Source organism: Antedon mediterranea, chromosome 1, assembly GCF_964355755.1.
Source record: "Antedon mediterranea chromosome 1, ecAntMedi1.1, whole genome shotgun sequence".
Classification (NCBI taxonomy): domain Eukaryota; kingdom Metazoa; phylum Echinodermata; class Crinoidea; order Comatulida; family Antedonidae; genus Antedon; species Antedon mediterranea.
In genome coordinates, this window is record NC_092670.1 from 7,301,486 (window position 1) to 7,322,724 (window position 21,239).

The 21,239-nt window shown below is 31.8% G+C and overlaps 2 protein-coding genes across 3 annotated transcripts; both read right to left on the reverse strand.

Moving 5' to 3' along the window:
* Positions 1-1,260: 1,260 nt before the first annotated feature.
* LOC140040771 (solute carrier organic anion transporter family member 5A1-like) lies at positions 1,261-7,192 on the reverse strand. Its single transcript, XM_072086943.1, has 7 exons — positions 6,478-7,192; positions 5,704-6,012; positions 5,261-5,425; positions 3,356-3,554; positions 2,426-2,621; positions 2,096-2,345; positions 1,261-1,663 (listed from the first exon to the last, which is right to left on the reverse strand). The coding sequence occupies exons 1-7, from the start codon at positions 7,190-7,192 to the stop codon at positions 1,374-1,376; spliced, it is 2,124 nt and encodes a 707-aa protein (XP_071943044.1). The 3' UTR covers positions 1,261-1,373.
* A 2,856-nt stretch (positions 7,193-10,048) lies between these two features.
* LOC140046142 (uncharacterized) lies at positions 10,049-12,251 on the reverse strand. Of its 2 annotated transcripts, none has more exons than XM_072090695.1 (2): positions 12,214-12,251; positions 10,049-11,554 (listed from the first exon to the last, which is right to left on the reverse strand). In XM_072090695.1, the coding sequence occupies exon 2, from the start codon at positions 11,483-11,485 to the stop codon at positions 10,535-10,537; it is 951 nt and encodes a 316-aa protein (XP_071946796.1). In that variant the 5' UTR covers positions 11,486-11,554; positions 12,214-12,251; the 3' UTR covers positions 10,049-10,534. The 2 variants fall into 2 exon arrangements, with proteins under 2 accessions (XP_071946796.1, XP_071946787.1); XM_072090686.1 differs by having other exon boundaries at positions 12,146-12,233.
* Between the last annotated feature and the right edge of the window lie 8,988 nt (positions 12,252-21,239).

A 21,239-nucleotide genomic window follows, 5' to 3' on the forward strand; every position in this document is an offset into this window, starting at 1 on the left:
AAACCATTATTCGTCTCTGCGCATGTTTATTATACAATAGTGACCATTTATGTCAAAACTAGTTAAAGTAGCACAGTTGACATGCGCAGAACCCATTATTCGCCTCTGGGCATGTTTATTATACTATAGTAACCATTTATGTCAAAAAATAAAAGGGTCGAAAATCGGCCATTTTTCGCAAATTTCCCTGTACTATAGTACAGGGATTTTAAAAAAAATGGCTAATTTTCGACCTTTTTATTTTTCAATAAAACTGGTTACTATAGCACAATTGACATGCGCAGAACCCATTATTCATCTCTGCGCATGTTTATTATGCAATAGTGACCATTTATTTCAAAACTAGTTAACGTAGCACAATTAACATGCGCAGAACACATTATTCGTCTCTGCGCAGAACACATTATTCGTCTCTGCACATGTTTATTATGCAATAGTAACCATTTATGTCAAAAAAGAAATAGGTTGAAAATCGGCCATTTTTCGGAAATTTCCCTGTACGTACAGGCCAAAATATAAATATATTTATTAGTTGACATCATTAGTTACTATGGCTCTATAGGATGATTATAATACAATATATGCGTACATAAGGCAATATTATCGTATAATAATTGAATTTTAAAAAGTTGATATTTTAGTCATTTTCGAAAAAATCCCTGTTCAAAAATGGCCAAAATATGATCCCATTTATTAGTTGACATAACTAGTTACTATGGCTATGATTATAATACAATATATGCGTACGTAATATTATCGTATAATAATTGAATTTTAAAAAGTTGATATTTTAGCCAATATATCAACCCATTTATTAGTTGACATAACTAGTTACTATGGTTCTATAAGATATTGATAAAATTAAAACAATGTTTGCGCATATAAGCCAATATTAACGTACCGTAAATTTTGGATAAAACCTGGAAATGATATTATTATAAGTAGAAGAATTTTATTTTGTGAACGTTTACATGGCGAAATCAATTGTTGATATAAAGTTTGCGGTACACCACGTATAGTCTGAAAAGAACTGTTGAGTTTCTCGACGTTTCGATCAATATGCTTTGATCGTCCTCAGGAGTGAGAATGAGGAATTTTGAAGAATTTTTATTAAAAAATATAGCTGAAAAGTCTTGACAAAATTGATAGCTTTTTAAATTATTATTATTATTATTAGTGTTAGTGTTATTTTAATTATTCAACTGAAGATGATAACATTATTATTATTCTAATTATTATTAATTAAATTAAAGCCAAATCATCATCCAATCTATTATTATTATTCCACAGTAAACCACAACACAAATCTGCAGACATAATACTATATATACCATAATGATTAGGCCTAATTACACGGTAAATACGTCAGTTTCTCATAACGTTGACTCTCCTGTCTTAAATTCATATATTACTTCGTCTTCTTCTGTATTGGCCAATCCTTGTAGGTACTGAACCTTAGTTTCCCGTCGACATGAAAGTCGCCAGACTGTAAACACCAGAGCGATAGACATCGTTTTTAATGACAAGCACAATCCCAGATAAACAAGAAAAAACTTGTGATTGTCATATTCTATACAAGAGCCGGTAACACCACAATTATCTTCCCAAAGTATGCATGCTGTGTCGATAACTGCTCCAAAATATGTTGGCGACGGAATATAGGCTGAAAGTAAAAAAATGGAAAATATAATAGGATCTCTATGTACTAAATTAGTGATCTTATGTATTTATTCTATATTTAGGCTTTCAATGAATGTAATTAATTTGTTTACATAATTCTAGTGTCGTATAGTGGCACTGAACCGCTGAATTTGATGATTTGATTTGTTTACAAACGATTCTCGTAAGGTATCAAGTCAACGCAAAAGAGGATTATATTGTATCTCATACATGAAGACGGTTCCTGTCAGAAGATACGATATTGCATGCTATATTGTCGCTAGTTTCCAGTTAAGCTTGAGGACAAATATAAACACCTTTACCTTTATGATACATTACGTAAAACGGGTGTTTTTTTTTAGAATGAACCAATGTTTTTTTGTCTTAAACAGTAGTTCATTATATTAAAATGTAGTTTAACTTTAATTTTACTCACCCAGTAACCGAACAAAGAGAAATTGCACACCAAGAGCAAATGGTCGATCGTTTTCACAGACAGATCTCAAAGTCATCATAACCATAGGTATTTGTCCCATGGTAATAACGATTACCAATGATATTAGGATAAACATAAATGGTACCAGCATGCCGCATTCATTACTGCATTTACCAGTGTATATGTAGCCAGCATCACTCTCTCCACTTTCTTTTAGAAACTTGCTGACGCAATTACATCTTGTAAAATTCTATTCAAAAAGAAGTATGAAAGCCGTAGGCCTATAAAAATGCACGTCACATTGGAGTGAAAACATGCTAGGCTACTTACATTTGACACATTGTCTCCATCTTCTGATTCAAAGTTTAAGCCATTACAACCAGCATGACATGGACTAAAATAAGTAATCCCGATTGCAGATGCGCAAATGGGTTGGAATTGAGCAGAAGAACAGTCACAATCTGTATTACAAGAATCTAAAAGATTGGTATCTTCCATATACTCTGTCGATTCCGACGATTCACCACTAAACAAAATAAACACGTGTTTGTTAATGTAGCTCACGATAAAGTATGCCATATCATAAATCTACAAGCATCTGGTATACCCACCCACTAGAGGTGTGTTTGTGTACTGAAATTTAAAATTCATTTGAAACAATAAAGATGAAGAAATCTGTGAGAATAAGAAAAAGTCACCCAACAGAGATTCGAAAATGGAACCTCCTGCGTGATATGCAGATGTCACAACTATTAGGCCACTGGGGCTTGAATGGTATTGTTCAATTCGACTGGATAGCACTCTTTTACACTCTCGGCGGAACATCAATAGTCCCTCAATTGTACGCACACGCACTCAATCAAATTGATACCCTAATTAATTATCAGTATATTAATTCACGAAGCGGGACCTAAGAAAATATACGTTTACATATCAATCACGGGCACAGAATAAATTAAAAACCGCCCGGTAATATACTGCAATTCAATATATAATAATAGCATAAAATAATAGTGAACAAGCGAAATAAAGAATCAAACAATAATTTGATGTCGTCTGCATTAGATTACAGAAAGTAATCCGATTGGTAAACATAACATTATTAGAAGAAGGTTTAGTTACCGTTTATGCGGAGACCATTTTTTTTTTCAAAATGGCAATGTACATCATTATGTGTAATGTAATTGTATTTGATTGGTTGATTTTCATGATGACACTGTTTTATTTGAACACACACACATATCATAATTGTAAACTTACCTGAACGTATACGGTGTTGTTATTCCCGCTAAAACTACTGAATCACAACCACCTAAAAGAAAAGATGCTGCTAAAATACTAAAACCTAATATAATTACACCAAGACAAAATTTGGCCATTCCTGAAAGACCCAGCTTGAATCGACGGATCACGTAAGCACCTAACACTGTTCCAATGGCAGCGGCAGGAATCAGTGAAGCTGCAGAACAAAAACGATATCTTATTGTTAGTAATAATCCAGTAGGCAAGTGTTTCAGGGAAGTGTTAAATTGTAATTTAACTCTTCCCTGGTTTATGCAGGTTCAACAAAATGTACTATAAGCTTATCTGATTTTGTTCTAAATACAAATAAATGTATTGCTGATTATACTGTAATTGAATAAAAAAGTAGGCATATGCCTAATAATAATACAATACATAATGATAATACAAACTATAATGTTTGATTATTTTTTTAAATTTTTGTTATTTCACTACTACAGTTGTCAATACTTGTTAATATTGTCATGTACTACAAATGGAGAGAGGCATTATATACCAATAGATAAAACTTTTGGTCCTCTCTCCTTCATCTTTTTTTTTGTGTAATGTATTATACCATTATGGACAATTGTCTGAAATAAAAGTTCAATTGAATTGAATTGAATACAGGATAGACAAATAATATCGTGGGATAGGACGGGGAAGCACTTTAGCAACCTAGCTAAAACTTCACGACTGTACTCCACTGTTAGTTTGTTTTAGATATTTTTATAATAATAATAATAATTTTAAATTATTTTAACACCATCTACAGACATAAAAATTACATGTTTTAAAACTCGTGGTTTATGCTAAGTATTATATAACTCCTTTACTATGCATTGAACAACACTGTTAATGAATTATAACAGAAACAATAAGTAAAGATCGTAATAATTGTGTTGAACTCACGTCCGACGTCGTAAAATTGTGGTCAAGCTAGTGTTAAGCTATTGTTTAGTGAGTCATTCAATTCTGTGTTAAATTGCCTTTGTTGAAGAGAGTAAAATATAAACACTGGCTTATCACTGTCTATTGTATAGTCAACAGATCTAATAGATAGACACTTCTAAAATAACAGTGTAAATTTGATCTGTTTATACTGATAATTTTCCATTTTATATTAACTAAGTTTAAATAAAATGCTTCAATCGACAATATTATTAGATATACTGATAATTGATTTAACATATGTCGGGTGTGACTCAATCGTCACATTATCTTTCTTCCATGGTGCGACACGCGAGTCAACTATATGGAAACATGCAGGAACGGTATCGTCGGGAAATTTAGCACTAACATTTCATACGAGTGTTTATCATCAATATTTTATTATAGAGTAATTACAGTTCTGCTTTTTAATAATTAATTTGAAAATATCATTCTTTTCTTGCCATTGTGTCTTAGTTTTATAAGGTAAAATGTGATTACTGAATTTTGAATACATCTATTTTTTAACTGTGTTAATATCCCGTATAAAAGGCCGGGATATAGATATTTAGGAGACAAAAAACTGGAGATACATGCATTCTATTGTCTCCAGACATACGAGTATCAGGTGTACCAAATTGTCATGAAGGTATCTTAAAATGGCGGATTATAATACTCGTTATATCTTATTAAAAAGTAATATAAGTAGGCCTAATTATTATAATTATTATCTTTAGTTAGTACTTAAAAATCATAAACACTTACCGTATCATTTAACTTACTTTGTAATGTCATTGTTGTTGTTAGGTTGTACGACACAAGTTTTGTTTCTGGCAAAGGTCCGCCCCACCCTATGCCAACCAACCCCCCACCCCCACACCAGTTAAAACTCAATACAAGTGTGGATAATGATGACATTTTATTTAAGTATCTTAAATTAATATAAAATATTACCTGTCAATAAGTTAGCAGTGGAAGCAGGAATTGTGAACTGAGACTCAATAAACTTTGGTACAAATTTGACAAAACCACTGACTATAGAAAACTCTGCACATGCCGTCATACATACAAAGAAGTATATTGGATTACTGACAAGTCTCCAGAACGCATGAGGTAATTCTAGATAATAATAATAAAAAACAAATGTCAATAGTTGTCAATAATTCAATTAGTTTTGCTACGAGCAATACCAAAGTTTGGATGTAGAACATTTACTATAAATGTGTTTATCCAAACGTCAGTTTAACCATGGAGGATCACTAACATAAATCGAATTGTGCCTATTATAGTTTATAATATATGATCTATGTATATAATGACATGCACAGTGCTTTGGAAAGATTACGCACATGTAAAAACAGGTGCTAGGTAAACGTTCAACACATGACGTAACACACCTTTTAAGGATGAACTTTGAAAGCTCATTTGTACTCTTCCTTCTGAAGGATCTTTACAAACATCATCGTCAAGTTCTTCTTGTTTGTGCATCTTCTGTGGATACATTATTATTGGACATGCTGTGAAAAATATGCAAATTGAACAGACGAGAAATCCTAGCCACCATGCACCCACCCACTGTTCATCGTCAGGTGATACCTTAATATCATCGTCATCAACACGTCCTACATCAACGTACACCTTCAGGAAAAGACTTCCGAATACATAGCCGAGTGCTGGACCTGCGGCTCCCATACAGTATAATACACCTGCCAAAATAGAATCTTACTTTAAGCGAACTCTGTACTACATACAATGTGTACGTAAGTCATAATAAGTAATAATAAATAATTGTATAATGCAAAACAGAACTTAAATCATCAAAAAAAAGAGGAAACGTGTAGGCCTATAATTACTTAATTGTTATGTGCCCATAATATATTATATGTAAAGGATGATGTCATATCACTACCATATTTGAGCATATCACTACATCTGGTAACACAATTTGTTTTTTCAAAAGTAGTGTAAATATAATAAACTATATGGCACTCCATGCGTGAGTTTGTTCCATGGTTAAACACTCTTAAGTTAAGCTGATGACGTTCTTAGATATATTACGTGTATATACGTATTAATAAATCACAGACACGCATGGCAAATACGGAAAGGTTTGAAACCTCTAGGCCTATATAAATTACACGGATCTAGTAGTAAAATAATGTTCTACTTACTGATAAATATGGATCCTTCACTTCTCTTAGCAAAGTCATCTATATATATAGTACCAAGCGTCAACACTGATGTTGATCCAATACCTATAAGAAACTCTGCTAGGATAAACACGGCAATGGTACCACGATGACTTATCTCTTGACTCTCACAAGTTAAGTTTTGTATGTTATTAGAAGATAAACACGTGTTTTCTAAATCTTCCATTTCATTAACAATAATATAAGATGGTTCATAAACTGGACCTAGAAAGTGTGGAATAGTGTAAACAGCAGCGCCGAGTGACATTAAAAAAGAACTGAATGTTATCCATTTTGGCTTGTTGGCTGTTGGTCTACCTCCAAGATAGCTTGTGAATATAACAGCTGACAAACAGCCGATGTCATAAACACTGACAATGAAACCGACGAGGTACGTTGGTAAATCATACCGACGCTGGATGGTTGTAACCACGCTACCTATGTAACCAACGGCTAAAGTACCTTGAAAAACCGAGAGAATCGCGAGTGAAAGCACAAATTTTCGAATGGTTGCAAAACATTGTATGCAGCTAGGGCGAAATGACCAACATCCACAGCGCCCTACGACATAGTCAATATCAAATTCATCGTTAGATGTGCTTGTGGATATATCTACACTTGATTGTGATAACTTAGTGTTATTGTTCGCGTTGTCGCATTGTAGAGAGCCATTCTTTAAATTACTTTCCGAATCCATAGCGTACCTCACTATACTTACTGTACTAACACATTGCTTAGATATTGAACAATGATGTGCTCGCAGCTCTATTGAGATGTAACGGGGTCAGATATAGATAAGAACGAAGTCCAAACCACCAAGAACAAACACACACAAAATTAATAAATTAATTATTTACTAGATTCATAGTTAGTCTCTAAACTTTATCAGCTATTTAAATACAGAAATAGGGAAGTTGTCATAATTGATACGATGATACAATCACATTATCTTAAAAGACTTTTAGAATGTAATTGCCTTACTCCTAATAATACTTAACTTTACAGTTTTAAAATGTACTTGTATCGATATGTTTTACAGTAGGTTGGCAAATAGAAAAAGAAAGAGAGTTACATAGGAACGGACTCTTTTTTTAAATGTTCAACTTCTGTAATAAGAGATGTGATAAAATGTATCACTAAATAATAACTAACTAGCTAATCGAATTTTTTCAGTCCAAAATTATAATATGTAGTGTACAAATATATTATAGTAAAACACTAGCGGTTCGTAGACTTAATTTAAATTATATATATTAAAAATATATATATCAAAATATATATTTTATATAATAATGGGGTATTCTGTGCCTAAATTACACTTATGTATCTCAATCATTCCTGGATAGGTCTATAATAAACACTAAGTACTATCAACAGGCAACAGCGACCTGTTCAATTTTTAATTTATATTTACTAGATGGTACAATGGAAACTGTAATTTCGGTGTAGAAATGTACAAATAGGCTACGCAGGCTATGTGTACCGCAGTACTATGTATAACTAAATGCATGTCGTCCACACGGAACGGATAAAAATAACTATAATAGCCTACGGTGATTCCTGCAGTCAAATAAAATTACTTTTAACCTACTATTACTTTTTCAATCATGTTCATACCTATATATTATGCAGACATATGTATTACATTTACCTATCAGGCACAATTTGTGTGTTTATCACGGTGCTATAATGTATGGTTACTGAAGTTGCTATGGTATCATCTATCTTTTAGAGAACCAAAATACTGTATTTTTTGTAGGCACTTATTTATTATTGAAGGTAATAAGTCTGGAAGAGGGATTATAATGTTTTATTAATCTCCGACAAGCAATATTTTTGGTTTAAACGTATTCTATACATTAAAATAATATTTTATAAACGTTGTTTGTCAGTTAACATTATAATACTGCACAATTAAAACAGCTATTGTAGAAGGAGATAAGATAAACCCGTGGTCCAGAGTTCAATCCTGACCTAGTGTCAGTGTTGTAACTCACGACTCTTCAACTCACTCCCTAAGCCTCAAATGTTGGATGCGTATGAACAAAAAAAAACAACAAAACTTAAGAAAAGATTATTTTGAGCGGGTATGTTTCAGCATCACGAACTTTTCGTTATGTAAACTAAACTCGTTTCAATCGTCATTAACTATCTAACTAATCTAAGTGTACTGGTTTTCATTAGGTGTTTAAAATAAGTCCAAAAAACAGTGTGTACCAATTTTCTATACCATTGAGTGAAGTTACGCTTGATTACCCGTACATAAATCAATATATAGATTAAAAACTATACCCTTAGGAGATATTCATTGTTTCCTTTATATCAGCAAAATGTAAACCATGGAGGTTCCTCCATGTGTAAACTAAGCTGATGTTTCTACAATGTTATACTATATTATAATACCGTGTATGCAGTTTGGCCGTAATAGAATACAGCATAGCCTGCCACTGTACAGCTTCTTCTGTAAAACAATTATTTCAATCTTCTAATTCCTGCCAGTCAAATCATTGGGTTAGAACTCCAGTGGTCGATATTTTAAATAATACAGTGATATGTACAAGGTAGGTTAAGTGAATGTATTTAGCAGTAAGGAGATATGGACAAGATGTTAACATGGTGCATTTTCATTAACTTTTAATAGAGTGTAGGTAAAAAACTCCTCATCTTTCTAAAATATTGCTTTATAATATCTATAGAACAGTCTTATTCGCCATAAGAAAGAATGTTTTCCTCGGCAGATCATTTTGTTTGTTTTAGTTTGACCTGTGACAAAATATGATCGGTTTTTATTTTTTTTTATTTTTTTTTTTTTTTTGAATCCACATAAGAGAAGAAAGTAAAAAAGTTAAATGAAAATTTAAGAAGTTATAGATGCAAAAAAGGATCTGCTGGTTTTGTAAACATTAAAGAACAAAAATATTAATATTAATATTAATGTTAAAGGATGAGAACAATATTATGTTAACAGTAAACATTTAGTAAGTAATGAGTATAACAGAGAATATGCATTGTTAAATGAAAATGTGGTAGATGAAAAAATCAAAAACAACTATGTAAGAAAAAAAATAAGCTTGTTAATGAAAATGTGTTACAGATAATATGTTTAAAAAGAGGAAGCTATGTAATCAATGTGATAATATGTAAACAAATGAATAAAACTCTTTAAATAAGTATATGTATACAGATGATTTAACAAACATTGTAAATATAATGATATGTATAGTGTATAGTGAAAAATATATGTAAAGAGAACAGTGGGAAATAAAAGTGGGATGAACCCACATAAGATAAAAAAAAAAAATATGATCGGTTTCTAAAACGTATTTTTACATTTTTATGACGCACATAATTAAACATGACACTGAATTATAAAAGTTAGAGAATAAAATGGTTCTTGGATATTTCAAGATGCACTGTTCTCCAAAACATAAAAGTGAATACAACTAAAATTGTAATAGGTCATTTTGTAGTTTTATTAAAAGTTAATCACACAAAAAATAGTAATTTCGCTTATAATTAAAACGAAGGAATAATTAAATATTGTGTATCTAAACCACACCCCCACCCGACTCCCAAAAATACAAAAACAAAAACAAAAAACGAAATTAACTAAATTTTGGTGAGCTATGTTTTATAAACGTTTATATTCACATAATTGGTTGAAAAAAAAACCACTGTACTTATATTATGTATGTCAGAAATGAGTGGCATTACTTTATATGAATAACTATGGATTAATTCCATATCTTTGCTACTTTCTATAGCAAATAATTTATGATTTTGTACTTTGAAATATGCGCATTCAAAAACTTTTCATAAATATTTGCATATATATATTTTTTGTATAGTTTTTTAATCATATGTACTGTAAATGATAACTTCTGTAAATAGTTTTTTAGTAAGTAACGGCCTTGTGAAAAACACCAATATGGTGATTAAAGTGTTGCATCCGATTTTAAATAAAGTTATTATTATTATTATTATAAAATTGTTCAAAAATGCTTTATTTAGGTATCGTTATAATGATAATCAATCCATATCAGTCGGAAGTATTAGTTTCGATTTCCTGTGAAAATGACTGTAACTTTTTTAGATAGGTTTTTCGGTTTGTAGACAACATACATTCTTTATATCGTTGTTGGCGTTCTAATTGAGAGAGGGGACGATAGTTACATCGGCGTGTCATATTTTCTTTACGATTATTACAAGCTGGCGGATCGCTAACAGTAATAGTATTGTCTTCAATAGTATTGGTTTCCGCAGCATTTATCGCTGGAATTTCATCATGATGGATTCCTATTGAACTGCCATTGTTTTCTTCCGGAAAACTTGTAACCGTTTTCATTGTGTCCATATCTCTCATATTTAGTTGCTGCAATGCATTGTGATCTTGTTGTAACGTATTATGATGTCGTGGTAACGCATTAAAATGTTGTTGTAACGCATTATGGTCAACATAGCTCATTGGTAGAGGATCTAACAAGTGACGCAGCATCGAAGACTTTTCACCCTGCGGTTGTGGATGTTGATCTTTAATAAATATACTTTGACTTTGCTTAGGGATGTTTAAGTGTGTATTATTGCATACTCCACTGTTTCCCGGAGTACCGCCTTCAACAGGACGTAGGCCTACATTTTTATTTGAAAACGCAGGACCCGTATACACAAGATGTTTATTTGGTACAATATCAGAACATGGATTTAATACTTCGCTACACGAATGGCTGTCTTCGGATTGTATAAATTTCGATTGGCTGAAGGATGTTTCATCTTTAGGATCATCCGAAAAGTCAAAATCTGGTGGAATCTCAAGAATATCCATGTTACTAGATGAGTCTGCGCCGAACACAATCGCACGAAGATAGTTGGATTGTCCTTCTTTGGAGATAATTAAAGTCGGTGGAAAGTTTGAATCATCTTGGTACACTGGTACCATACATGGATCTTGATTATGAATTAAATCATAAATTCTTTTTCCGTTAGTTGTCATTTTTACCAAATGCTATTGTTCCGATTGATTTTATATTCTACAGATATATGATATCCAAAAAGAGTTTTACTAAAATGGAGAAAACAAATATAATGTATTTGTAAGTTATAGAATGAGTTTTTATTGAAGTATTTACAAATATCCATCGCATGCCTGTATGTACATTGAGCAAGATTTTAATTCTCGCCTTAAAAAAAAATGTAAACGCTCTTATTTTAAGAAATAGTTAGTTCAGTTAAGTACTGGAATGACCTTTGACATTGACCCCAAAGACAAATTCATTATTATGAATCTGTATGGTCATGTTTATATTCGAGTTTAGTACATTAGAAACTACACACTTCTGTATGGTTTATGAGATAACTGTGGTTAAAGTTGTCAAATGGCAGCCATTTTGATTTTATGCAAATTAGGTCACTAATTATACTGGACAATTCAGGTTAGATTTTGGATATAGCATTCTCTAATATATTTTGGAGATATTTCAACAATGAAAAACAATAATGCAATGTGTTTGATTCAAAGGCTATGTTGAGCTATTCCACTAGACATAGCTAGGCCTAGGCCTAATATAAACTAGTTATTTGTAACAGCGTAACGTAATCGTTTCTAATAATGTTACTTGATGCCTAACTTGAATTCATTTCTTATTGTACTTACTGTTTGTCAGCTTTCAAATAACTTGTTTAAAATAAAATAAAATTGTGAAATTCTAGCTGAAATCCTACCTGTACGTTTCTCCTGAAATTATAAACCGTACTACTAGTCTAATGAACAACAAAGCATTATATCCAATGAAACTTATTATCAAAGTACTAAGAATAGGCCTACAATATTGTATTGAATAATACGTACATTTATGGTGTTCATTAAACCATGACCAAGGCCAACCTTTCTTTAATCGCAGTTTAATAATGTGAGCGTTTCTATATTTGGAATCATAACCATACAATCCAAAAATGTATTGTTATTCCTTTTCCCTAAAACCTATTTGAATTTACTGACACGTAAAGATACGCTTATCAACCTGTATTATGTATTGAGTGTCCAAAATATATAATCATACAATGGATTGCGGTATACATGTGTGTTTCCAAATACAATTGCATATACTTTTTTTGGAAACACTTGGTGTTACTTAAAATCATAATGATTAAACATATAGCTGTATTATGGGAGATTTTTCCAAATGGCAGGAATTTCATTCACAAGGAGTAAGCCTACTTAAAGTGTGTAACGGGCAAATGGGATGCAGGAAGTAGGGCAATCTCTTCTTTGATGAATAGTAAAGAAAAAGTAAGATATTTAGAAAATATAGAAAACAATAGCAAAGACTAGACAGTTTTCTTCTATTCCCAAAGACATGTACACTGTGACAAAGTATTAGGTGTGTGTTGATGAAGTAACACCCCACATCTATTTTCCGCGCTACTGCACTTGCTATAAATGAAAAGAATTTCTTGCAAACAATACAATACGTCAAGCCCATTTGGTATTGCACAGTATATTGTGTATTGCTTCACGTTTTAAAGCTACATTGTTAAACTGCATTTAACTGAATAAAACCACACCATGTATCTATTCATGCTTTTATAATATCAGGTAATTGGTGCTAACTACACGAAAATAAAACATTCGAATATATGTATAGCCTACCCACACAGTCGCGGGCTAACATTATAAGATGACCATTATGGCTTCTTTCATACCTTGGCCAAGGTATAAGCTGGGCCTGCTTTATGTGATTGGATCTTATGGGACAGTTATGGGAAAATTTACCAAATACACCAAATGTCAAAACGCCCTCTATAATTGAAGATAGCCGACGTCCTCATTCCTAAATGCTAATAACTGAATTTAACCCGCTAAACAATCTCTATTAAAATATAATAATATATATTAAAAAGACATCGAAATGGGACAGTTATGGGAAAATTTACCAAATACACCAAATGTCAAAACGCCCTCTATAATTGAAGATAGCCGACGTCCTCATTCCTAAATGCTAATAACTGAATTTAACCCGCTAAACAATCTCTATTAAAATATAATAATATATATTAAAAAGACATCGAAGAATTCGATGGGGTTGTTCAAACAGTCCACAACGTGAAGTCTACACAATTGCACCACACAAGATGTAACCCATGATATATATGCGTTCTGATTGGTTAAACTGTAGTGGGCACAAATATCCGTAGATAAAAATATGTAAGCAGCCTAATGTTTTATCTTGTTATAAACCTTTTTTTTTCGCCCTGGGTGGCCCTGGGTGTTCCATAATTAGGTAATCCACCACAATAATACTGATAGTAAGTAAAATGTTATCTATAAAATAGTACTAATCTTTGTACTGTAGCCTACCTCCATAGAGTAATTATGCACACCATTGTTGTACTGTTTGCATGTGTTTGCACGCATGTTCAGATCATTGTTGACTTCTTTTGGCAAATTCAAATATTACAGAAAACGAAAGTCCTTCAATTATAATACTAGTAGACTATACAACAAACTGGAACAAAATGACACGTATCAGAAGTATTCAGAGAGAACATGCAGAAGACTCTCGAAGAAAGCAAGTAGCAATAATAGTTAATAGTACTGTATAGGTAAGACAAGTAAGGAGTAGATAATTGAGAGAGTGATCAAGAAAGTGAATTTGTGAATGTGTCGATTACATTGACCGATTGATAACACATAAGTGAAGAAGAGTACAAGAATGAACAATATCATAAGAATGGCATTGATAAAAATGTAATAATAACAATTAATGGTGCCTAAAATCACTATTAAATTTCAGTTATTTCATTCATAATTTTACATCAACGATGGCCTTTAACAAAAGCATACACACACTGATCCCTTCATTCAAGTTGCACTCTGGTCCCCAAGTCTTATTTTTATTTGCCTATTTAATTAGATTATGCAATTTACCTTTTGTGACCTTTCAGCGGAATTACTCGTTTAATCAATTGATTTTCTCAACCAAATAGTGAGGATAACCAGGTAAACTACACCAACTCGTCCACAACCGTTTTAAAAGCAAACGTATGAAATAATTCGCTTAGTCCTGGATGAGGATAGCCATAAATAAGGAAAAATAAAAAAAATACAGTTTATGAAATGCATATTTTGTTTTGAAAATATCTCTACCAACTAATATGTCTACTAATTTTATTAGATGGTTCTCGGAACATTAATTGGATTTTTTGGTATAATGGCAACAACTTTAGATTGCAGTATCTATTTCGGAGCAGGTATCTGGCAAGGAATTCTGGTAAGAGTATCCTAGGCCTATATTCTTAAAAATGTATCCATCCCATTATAATCTAGTGAAAATGAAACTTTGGTGAATTTGTTTACAAACTGAAGAAAACTTGTTAATGGTTAATTACAATAGAATTTAAAACGTATTTCTAAAACTACGATATAAATTGGATTGTTTTTTATTTGTATAGTTCTGTTCTGTTTCAGATAGCGATTGTCGCTAAGTTTGGGCTAATTTTTAATAACCCTATACTTGTTGAACTAAGAATCTGCCTAGTAAGTATTAAAAACTGTAAATATCACTAAATATACCAATAATGGTAATTATAATACAGTTATAAATGTTTCTTAATTGCACTACATTACAGTTATCTTAGTGTTGACAATAGAGAGCCCTATAAAATGTCCTACAGAATTCTATAGAACATTCCAGCATAGAACATATAGAAGGGTTAATTCACAAATCTTATTAATATATCAAATTGTATGTATCTTACGCCGTTTTTCCACAGCCAACAATTAACCGATAATTAAACGATATAGTTCCTGTGGAAACGGGGTTTAACCGATTCCACGGGAATATCCGATTATCTCATTCAAATCAGCTAATTATCGGATAACTGTGATAATTGTTAACCTTTGACCTATTGAAGAAATTGTTGCGTGTGATTGGGATCTTGGTCGTTCGGTACCGTAATGTCTGATCATGCGCACATTATTTTATTGTTTTTATTATTTGATTGGTTAAAAAAGGAACCAATAATTTTGTTACGGCTGTGTAAACACGGCCAAAATAATTATTTTTCTATAAAAATATTTAACAATTTCTCTGTCGTTCAAGTTTTACCTTGAATGAAAGATTGAGATATTGATTGAATGCAGATCTTTTTATTAAAAATGTATTTCCACATATTTAAATTCTAATTTTCTATTTTCAGCTAGTTACATTTAACGTAGGCTGTATTATTGTTGGTTTGAACTCATTATTTATCATTGTTTTAGCGTCTATTGCTGCCTCTAAAGAAAAATACTATGTAAGAACAAATCATTTTGAATCTTATCTTAATTCTAAAATATTATTTTTATCGAAGACCACATAAAATGTTATCCTATAGTTCTAAAATGAACACTTTTTAAATTTACTTTTTTTATGTAAGAAAATATTTATATATCTATTATATGAAGGACAGTAAATAGTTGTTATTATAATTATTATTCATATTAATTTCATTAATTATTAAGGCTAAGATGAAAATGTTTTTGATTTATTTTGTTGTCTGTTTAGATTTGTTAATCTATTGACGTCGTTTATTATCGTCCGTTGTATAGTCCGTTGTATAAACAATAAATTTGTTGTATTTTTATCTTAATATTTATTAATTAACACTTTTACATCGTATGGGCACTGTAGAACGCTCTTGTATTATTTATTGTTTAACATTTATCAATCGTTATTTTAAAATAAATCAATACAGGATGCAATTATTGGCACTGGTTACCGGATTTGTATGGATATATCTTTGGTTATTCTGTGTGTTGTTGAGGTGGTTATTGTGTTATGGGCATTGTTCCTGACGTCAGAAGACGCTTATTGCTCACCACATATTGAATCGGTAAGGAAAGGTGTAAAGAAAACAATAAATACTGACAAATGCAGTGTAAAAGATAAAAAAGTTTCTATGCCTTGCCTCCCTCAACCAATATGTCGAAATCCTGGATTCACATTGGTTGGGAGGTTGATACTTTTTTTCTCTAAAATAACTATGTAATACATGTGAATTCATGGTGGGCCTTGGGATGTGCTTGCTCGCGAATTCCTCGGTAGGATTGTTTGTACAGACGACGATATAGTTTACATGTATTTTGATTCATTCAGTCAATTAACTATGTTTGAATATCTTGGTAGGTAAACACACAACCTGGTATGCAAAATGATGACGGTTTTTTATTAACCAGGGAGTACCCACTACAACCACCACAACAAGTCGGTAAGCTCAGTACATTAATATAGGCCCACATAATATTAATTTAATAAATTATTTTGGTTTAAAAGCGCACTATAATAAGAAAATCATAGAATAGAGCAGCATTTCAATTCTTTGGTGACCGTGTTTTATAGTAGCAGATGCTTATGTTTAATTTTAAAAGAAAGTATATTTTGTAAATATCACAGGCACACAACCAACCCTACAATACTAGTCGTACCCGGGCCACTATCCACTCCAGTCGTACACAGGCCAACCAAACCAGAACCAACCAAGTCAGGGTAAGTTTTCCGATAAGTGCAGTCGCATGTTTGTTTGTAATATGTATTGCTATGTTTTGGAACAAAACATTAACACAAGATGAACTCAAAAATGTTAATATTCTCTCCTTACAGGAAAATTACGGTATTTCGAAGTTATTTTAATAACGATATAACATAATTTTGAAATAAACAGCATTATCAGAAAACAACCCCTGATATTGGAGATTTTTAATAAGTAATGATGACTGCCAAGATCAGTATATTCTCATTATATTATGTTTATATTGTAGTTTCTCTGAATATGGAGAATGTTTCGATTACACAGAAGAAATAAATGGTAGCTGGTAGCATACATTATTGGAACATAATAGATCAACGGGGAGCTGGAATATTTTATGCAGTATTTCATTATGTTTTATTGATATGAAACCACCGCTGAATCAAAATAATAATAATAATAATATATCGATTTAGTTGACAACAGTTGGACAGATCGACAGAGAGTTGTTATATATATTTTTTTTCAACTTCGATTAGATTACAAGTGTAATAATAGTTTTCAGATACACTTAAGTTCGCTGGTGGCGCTACGAGACAATTTACAAGGCAAACTCATTCCGTTCAAATAGGTCCAAATAAAACAAACTGAATATATATGTCTTTTATTTCGGTTTTCAGTCATCATCTTATCGATTCATATTTTTTCTGTGATCACTTTAGATTTCTAGTTGTTTTCAAAACTCTCTCCTTTCTTGTTTAACCATTACCAAAAAGTGTTTATATAGATTGTCTAAAAGGCGTACTCATGACTGGCCTCTGGTCTTAATGTATTATTATTATTTTTTTTTATATTAAATAATATTTTTTAACACATTTACGGCCGCCATCTTGGTGGTTCCCTCTGCCTTTTCAGTGTGGAGTACGCCTTCTAGCATTCGGCTTATAAACAGCTCTCTGCCAAATTCACAACATAACATAGGAAGGACATTGTATACGCCCTCTATAATACAGTAGGTACTTACTCATCAAACACGTTATCTCTTTAATCTTCTGTAATATTATTATACTTTGTACTCGGCGTACACACTGTAGTAAATTATTAATGTAGCCATGGGTACATCATAAGTTCTAAAATGGTACGCGTGCGCATGTGCACGAACACAATAGTGAGAGTTTGATTGAATTTGTTTTATCTTAGTCTGTAGTGTGAGGAGAATAAGCGCATTTATATAAAATATAATTTATAATATACAAAACAGCCCCTTTGTATCAATTATTTCGGTACGTTATCTATTTCAATGGATTAATAATTAACCTTTTCAATGTTTGCTTAATCTATGTTCCGTGTTGTAAAAATTAGTGGTATTCAAAGTCCTAAACTCACAGACAGTAAAAGGTGTAAGGAAAATAGTTAAAGGTAAGAATATTGTTACATCTTTTTCTTAGTACAAATTAAAACAGCACGAGTTTTGGTGTTGATCTTTATAATAATTATACAATTATGTTTTCATATTGTATACTTTCCTCAATTGCTTTTCCGCATAAAAGTCTTGAAAGTGTGTTCAATTTGTCTGGTCCTAAGTTACGTTAGGCCTATAAATTATGTCTATACCACCACCGAAAATGAAGTACAAAATATACTTCTCATTATGCAATACACCGCGCTTTAATTAGTTATTAATTAAGCTTTCCACAATATAGTGAAAATTCAACTAAAATGAATAATATCTTTACATAATTGACAGATTATGGATTTACTGCTACAGAAACACTTTCTCGTAAACTGGACATAGTCGTGCATAATATTTTATTAATTTTGTCTATAATTCATGTGTACCAAATACATCATGTCATGTCTGTAAAACCAAAAACATTCCTCAACGATTATTTTTTTTTTAAACGTTATGACCCGGAACTTATCAAAACAAATTTTGCAATTGTATTCATTAGCGCGTGTGTGGACGAATATGCGTACCAGTCATACATAACGTGTGTGTATTATAGGCCTACTAAAGTTTCTACATTTTTCAAGATAGGATTTAAAACTCAGGTTGAACAAACTAAAATGTGAACAGTCAAGGTGGATTCCCTATTTTATCATAGCCATAACATTATTGATCATATCAATTTTCTTTTTCAAAGTAGTATTTTTGTAATTAAGTATAGTCGTTTTGATATTGATATAGCCTACATACATTAACACCGTAACTCCTCGGAAGCCCCTCGTTACACAAAGTGGACGGGCAAGCTATATTTTGTTGAGTTTATAAATACTATTACATTCAGATACTTTCAGTGAAAACCATGGCAAGCCATGTGCAGACTGTCCCTCCTCCACAATATTATGGAAATCAGTATCCACAAACTGGAATAGTGATGACGTCAGGTGTGCAGACGATCACTACTGCGGTTGGGACAAGAAGAGAAGATGCATCATTAAGAAACAATGGTATTGCACAGGTAAGCAAAAATGTTTTTAATAATGAAGATTATCTTGCGGTGATAAATATGATATTGATGAAGAAGATAAGAAGGATGAGGAGAATGGCGATTACAGACAATTACATTGAAGGTGATAAAAGGAATTGTTAAAAACACCGATGGTAATGATAATAATAATAATAACACATAATAATAACAATAATAATAATAATAATAATAAAGGCGCTGATGGAAAGTTGTTGATAGAAATATCAACCCATCAGGTAGACGACAAAGATAACTATGGTAATGATTTTTTATTTTTAATGGTTTATTTTAGATAATATTGTATTGTTGGTATAATTTGGTGATTTTATTTTATTTATTTATTAAACCTTATTTAAATAGGGTAAACCTAAACAGCATATGCTGACAATCATATAAAAAATATATATAAAAAAAAATATGTTAAACATACACATACTATACAACAATACAAAATATAAGCTACAATACTATACAAAACGTAGAGATTTTTCTTTTGGTGTGAAATATATTTTTTAGAGCAGACTTAACATCTTTTATTGATTCTTAGTTTGAAGAGTGAGTCATATGGCCGAGCGGTTAAGGCAGGGGCGCCGTTTACCGTACCTAAAGAGCCAACAACAACATCGGCAAGGGTTCGAGGCCGACTCGCTCCTAGTTCTGGTGGTGGAACAAGTCTTCTCGGATAAGGACTATAAACCGTAGGTCCAGTGTACACAGTTATAACCTGTGTGTACTTTAAAGAAACCCAGTTCATTATTCGAAAAAGAGTAGGGGGTTACCCCGGTGAACTGGTTCACACAATAGCCCCTGTATCAGAGGGATTACCACCTATCTGATAGGACAGTGATTAATTCACTATTGGTAATCCTTGGCCACATTGCCTAAAGACATAAAATAAAATAAAATAAATAAATAAGGGTAGCATATTTAGTTTTTGCTCTTCTTTTTTCTGTTGATTGTTCAGCGCGCTTAGGCGTCCTGCATTTTGCGCTATAGTAAATTGAACATTATTATTATTATTATAAGCACACACATTCAGATTTGTGAACATACATTTTGAATCTTGGCCAGGCTAGATCTGGAATATCCTCTCAGTGACAATTTTTTATTCCTTTTCCTTCATTCCATTCCATTTTCACAAGAAAAAGCGCTTTGCTCATTGTAAATGAATGACAATATTGATGTTAATTAAAAGAATTAAAACAAAATAAACCGTACCTAATTATAATTAACTATTATTAGATACTCCTTGGAACATTAATTGGAATTTTTGGGATTGTTGCAGTATGTATAGATTGCAATATTTACGACGGAGCAGGCATTTGGCAAGGAATTATGGTAAGATAATTATTTCACAATTTTTACAAGAGATGTATCTATTGCAATTTAACAGCTATTATTTAAACAGTATGCCTCTACTTTTATGTTATTGTAAGTTCTCCTACTGCTAACAGTAAAAAACTTTGATGATTTTATTGTAAAGTGAAACCCAATGGTGTTCTGAATAATGATGAAAAATGAATGAAAATGTCATTATACCAATCATGAATTAATACCTTTGTAACTTGTAAACCCTAATTTAGTTATACTGTATTTCTTTAGGCCTATCCTTTGTTGTTTCTCAATCATTTCAAGTACATGTTTATTAGAATTTTTCATTTTAACTACTCCAGGAGAGCAAGATTGTGGCTTTTTAAAAATTGTCTTTTAAACTATTTTTCTTTCAAATTTGGGCCTTCTTTGAACTTTTTACACTTCATTGTATCGAAA

Coding starts and splice junctions, on each gene's coding strand:
- LOC140040771 (XM_072086943.1), bottom strand. CDS start 7,192: ATGGATTCGGAAAGTAATTTAAAGAATGGCTCTCTACAATGCGACAAC. Junction 3,555..5,260: donor CACTGCTAACTTATTGACAG/GTAATATTTTAT, acceptor TTTGTTCTGCAG/CTTCACTGATTCCTGCCGCT. Junction 2,622..3,355: donor ACAACACCGTATACGTTCAG/GTAAGTTTACAA, acceptor TATTTTGTTTAG/TGGTGAATCGTCGGAATCGA.
- LOC140046142 (XM_072090695.1), bottom strand. CDS start 11,485: ATGACAACTAACGGAAAAAGAATTTATGATTTAATTCATAATCAAGAT.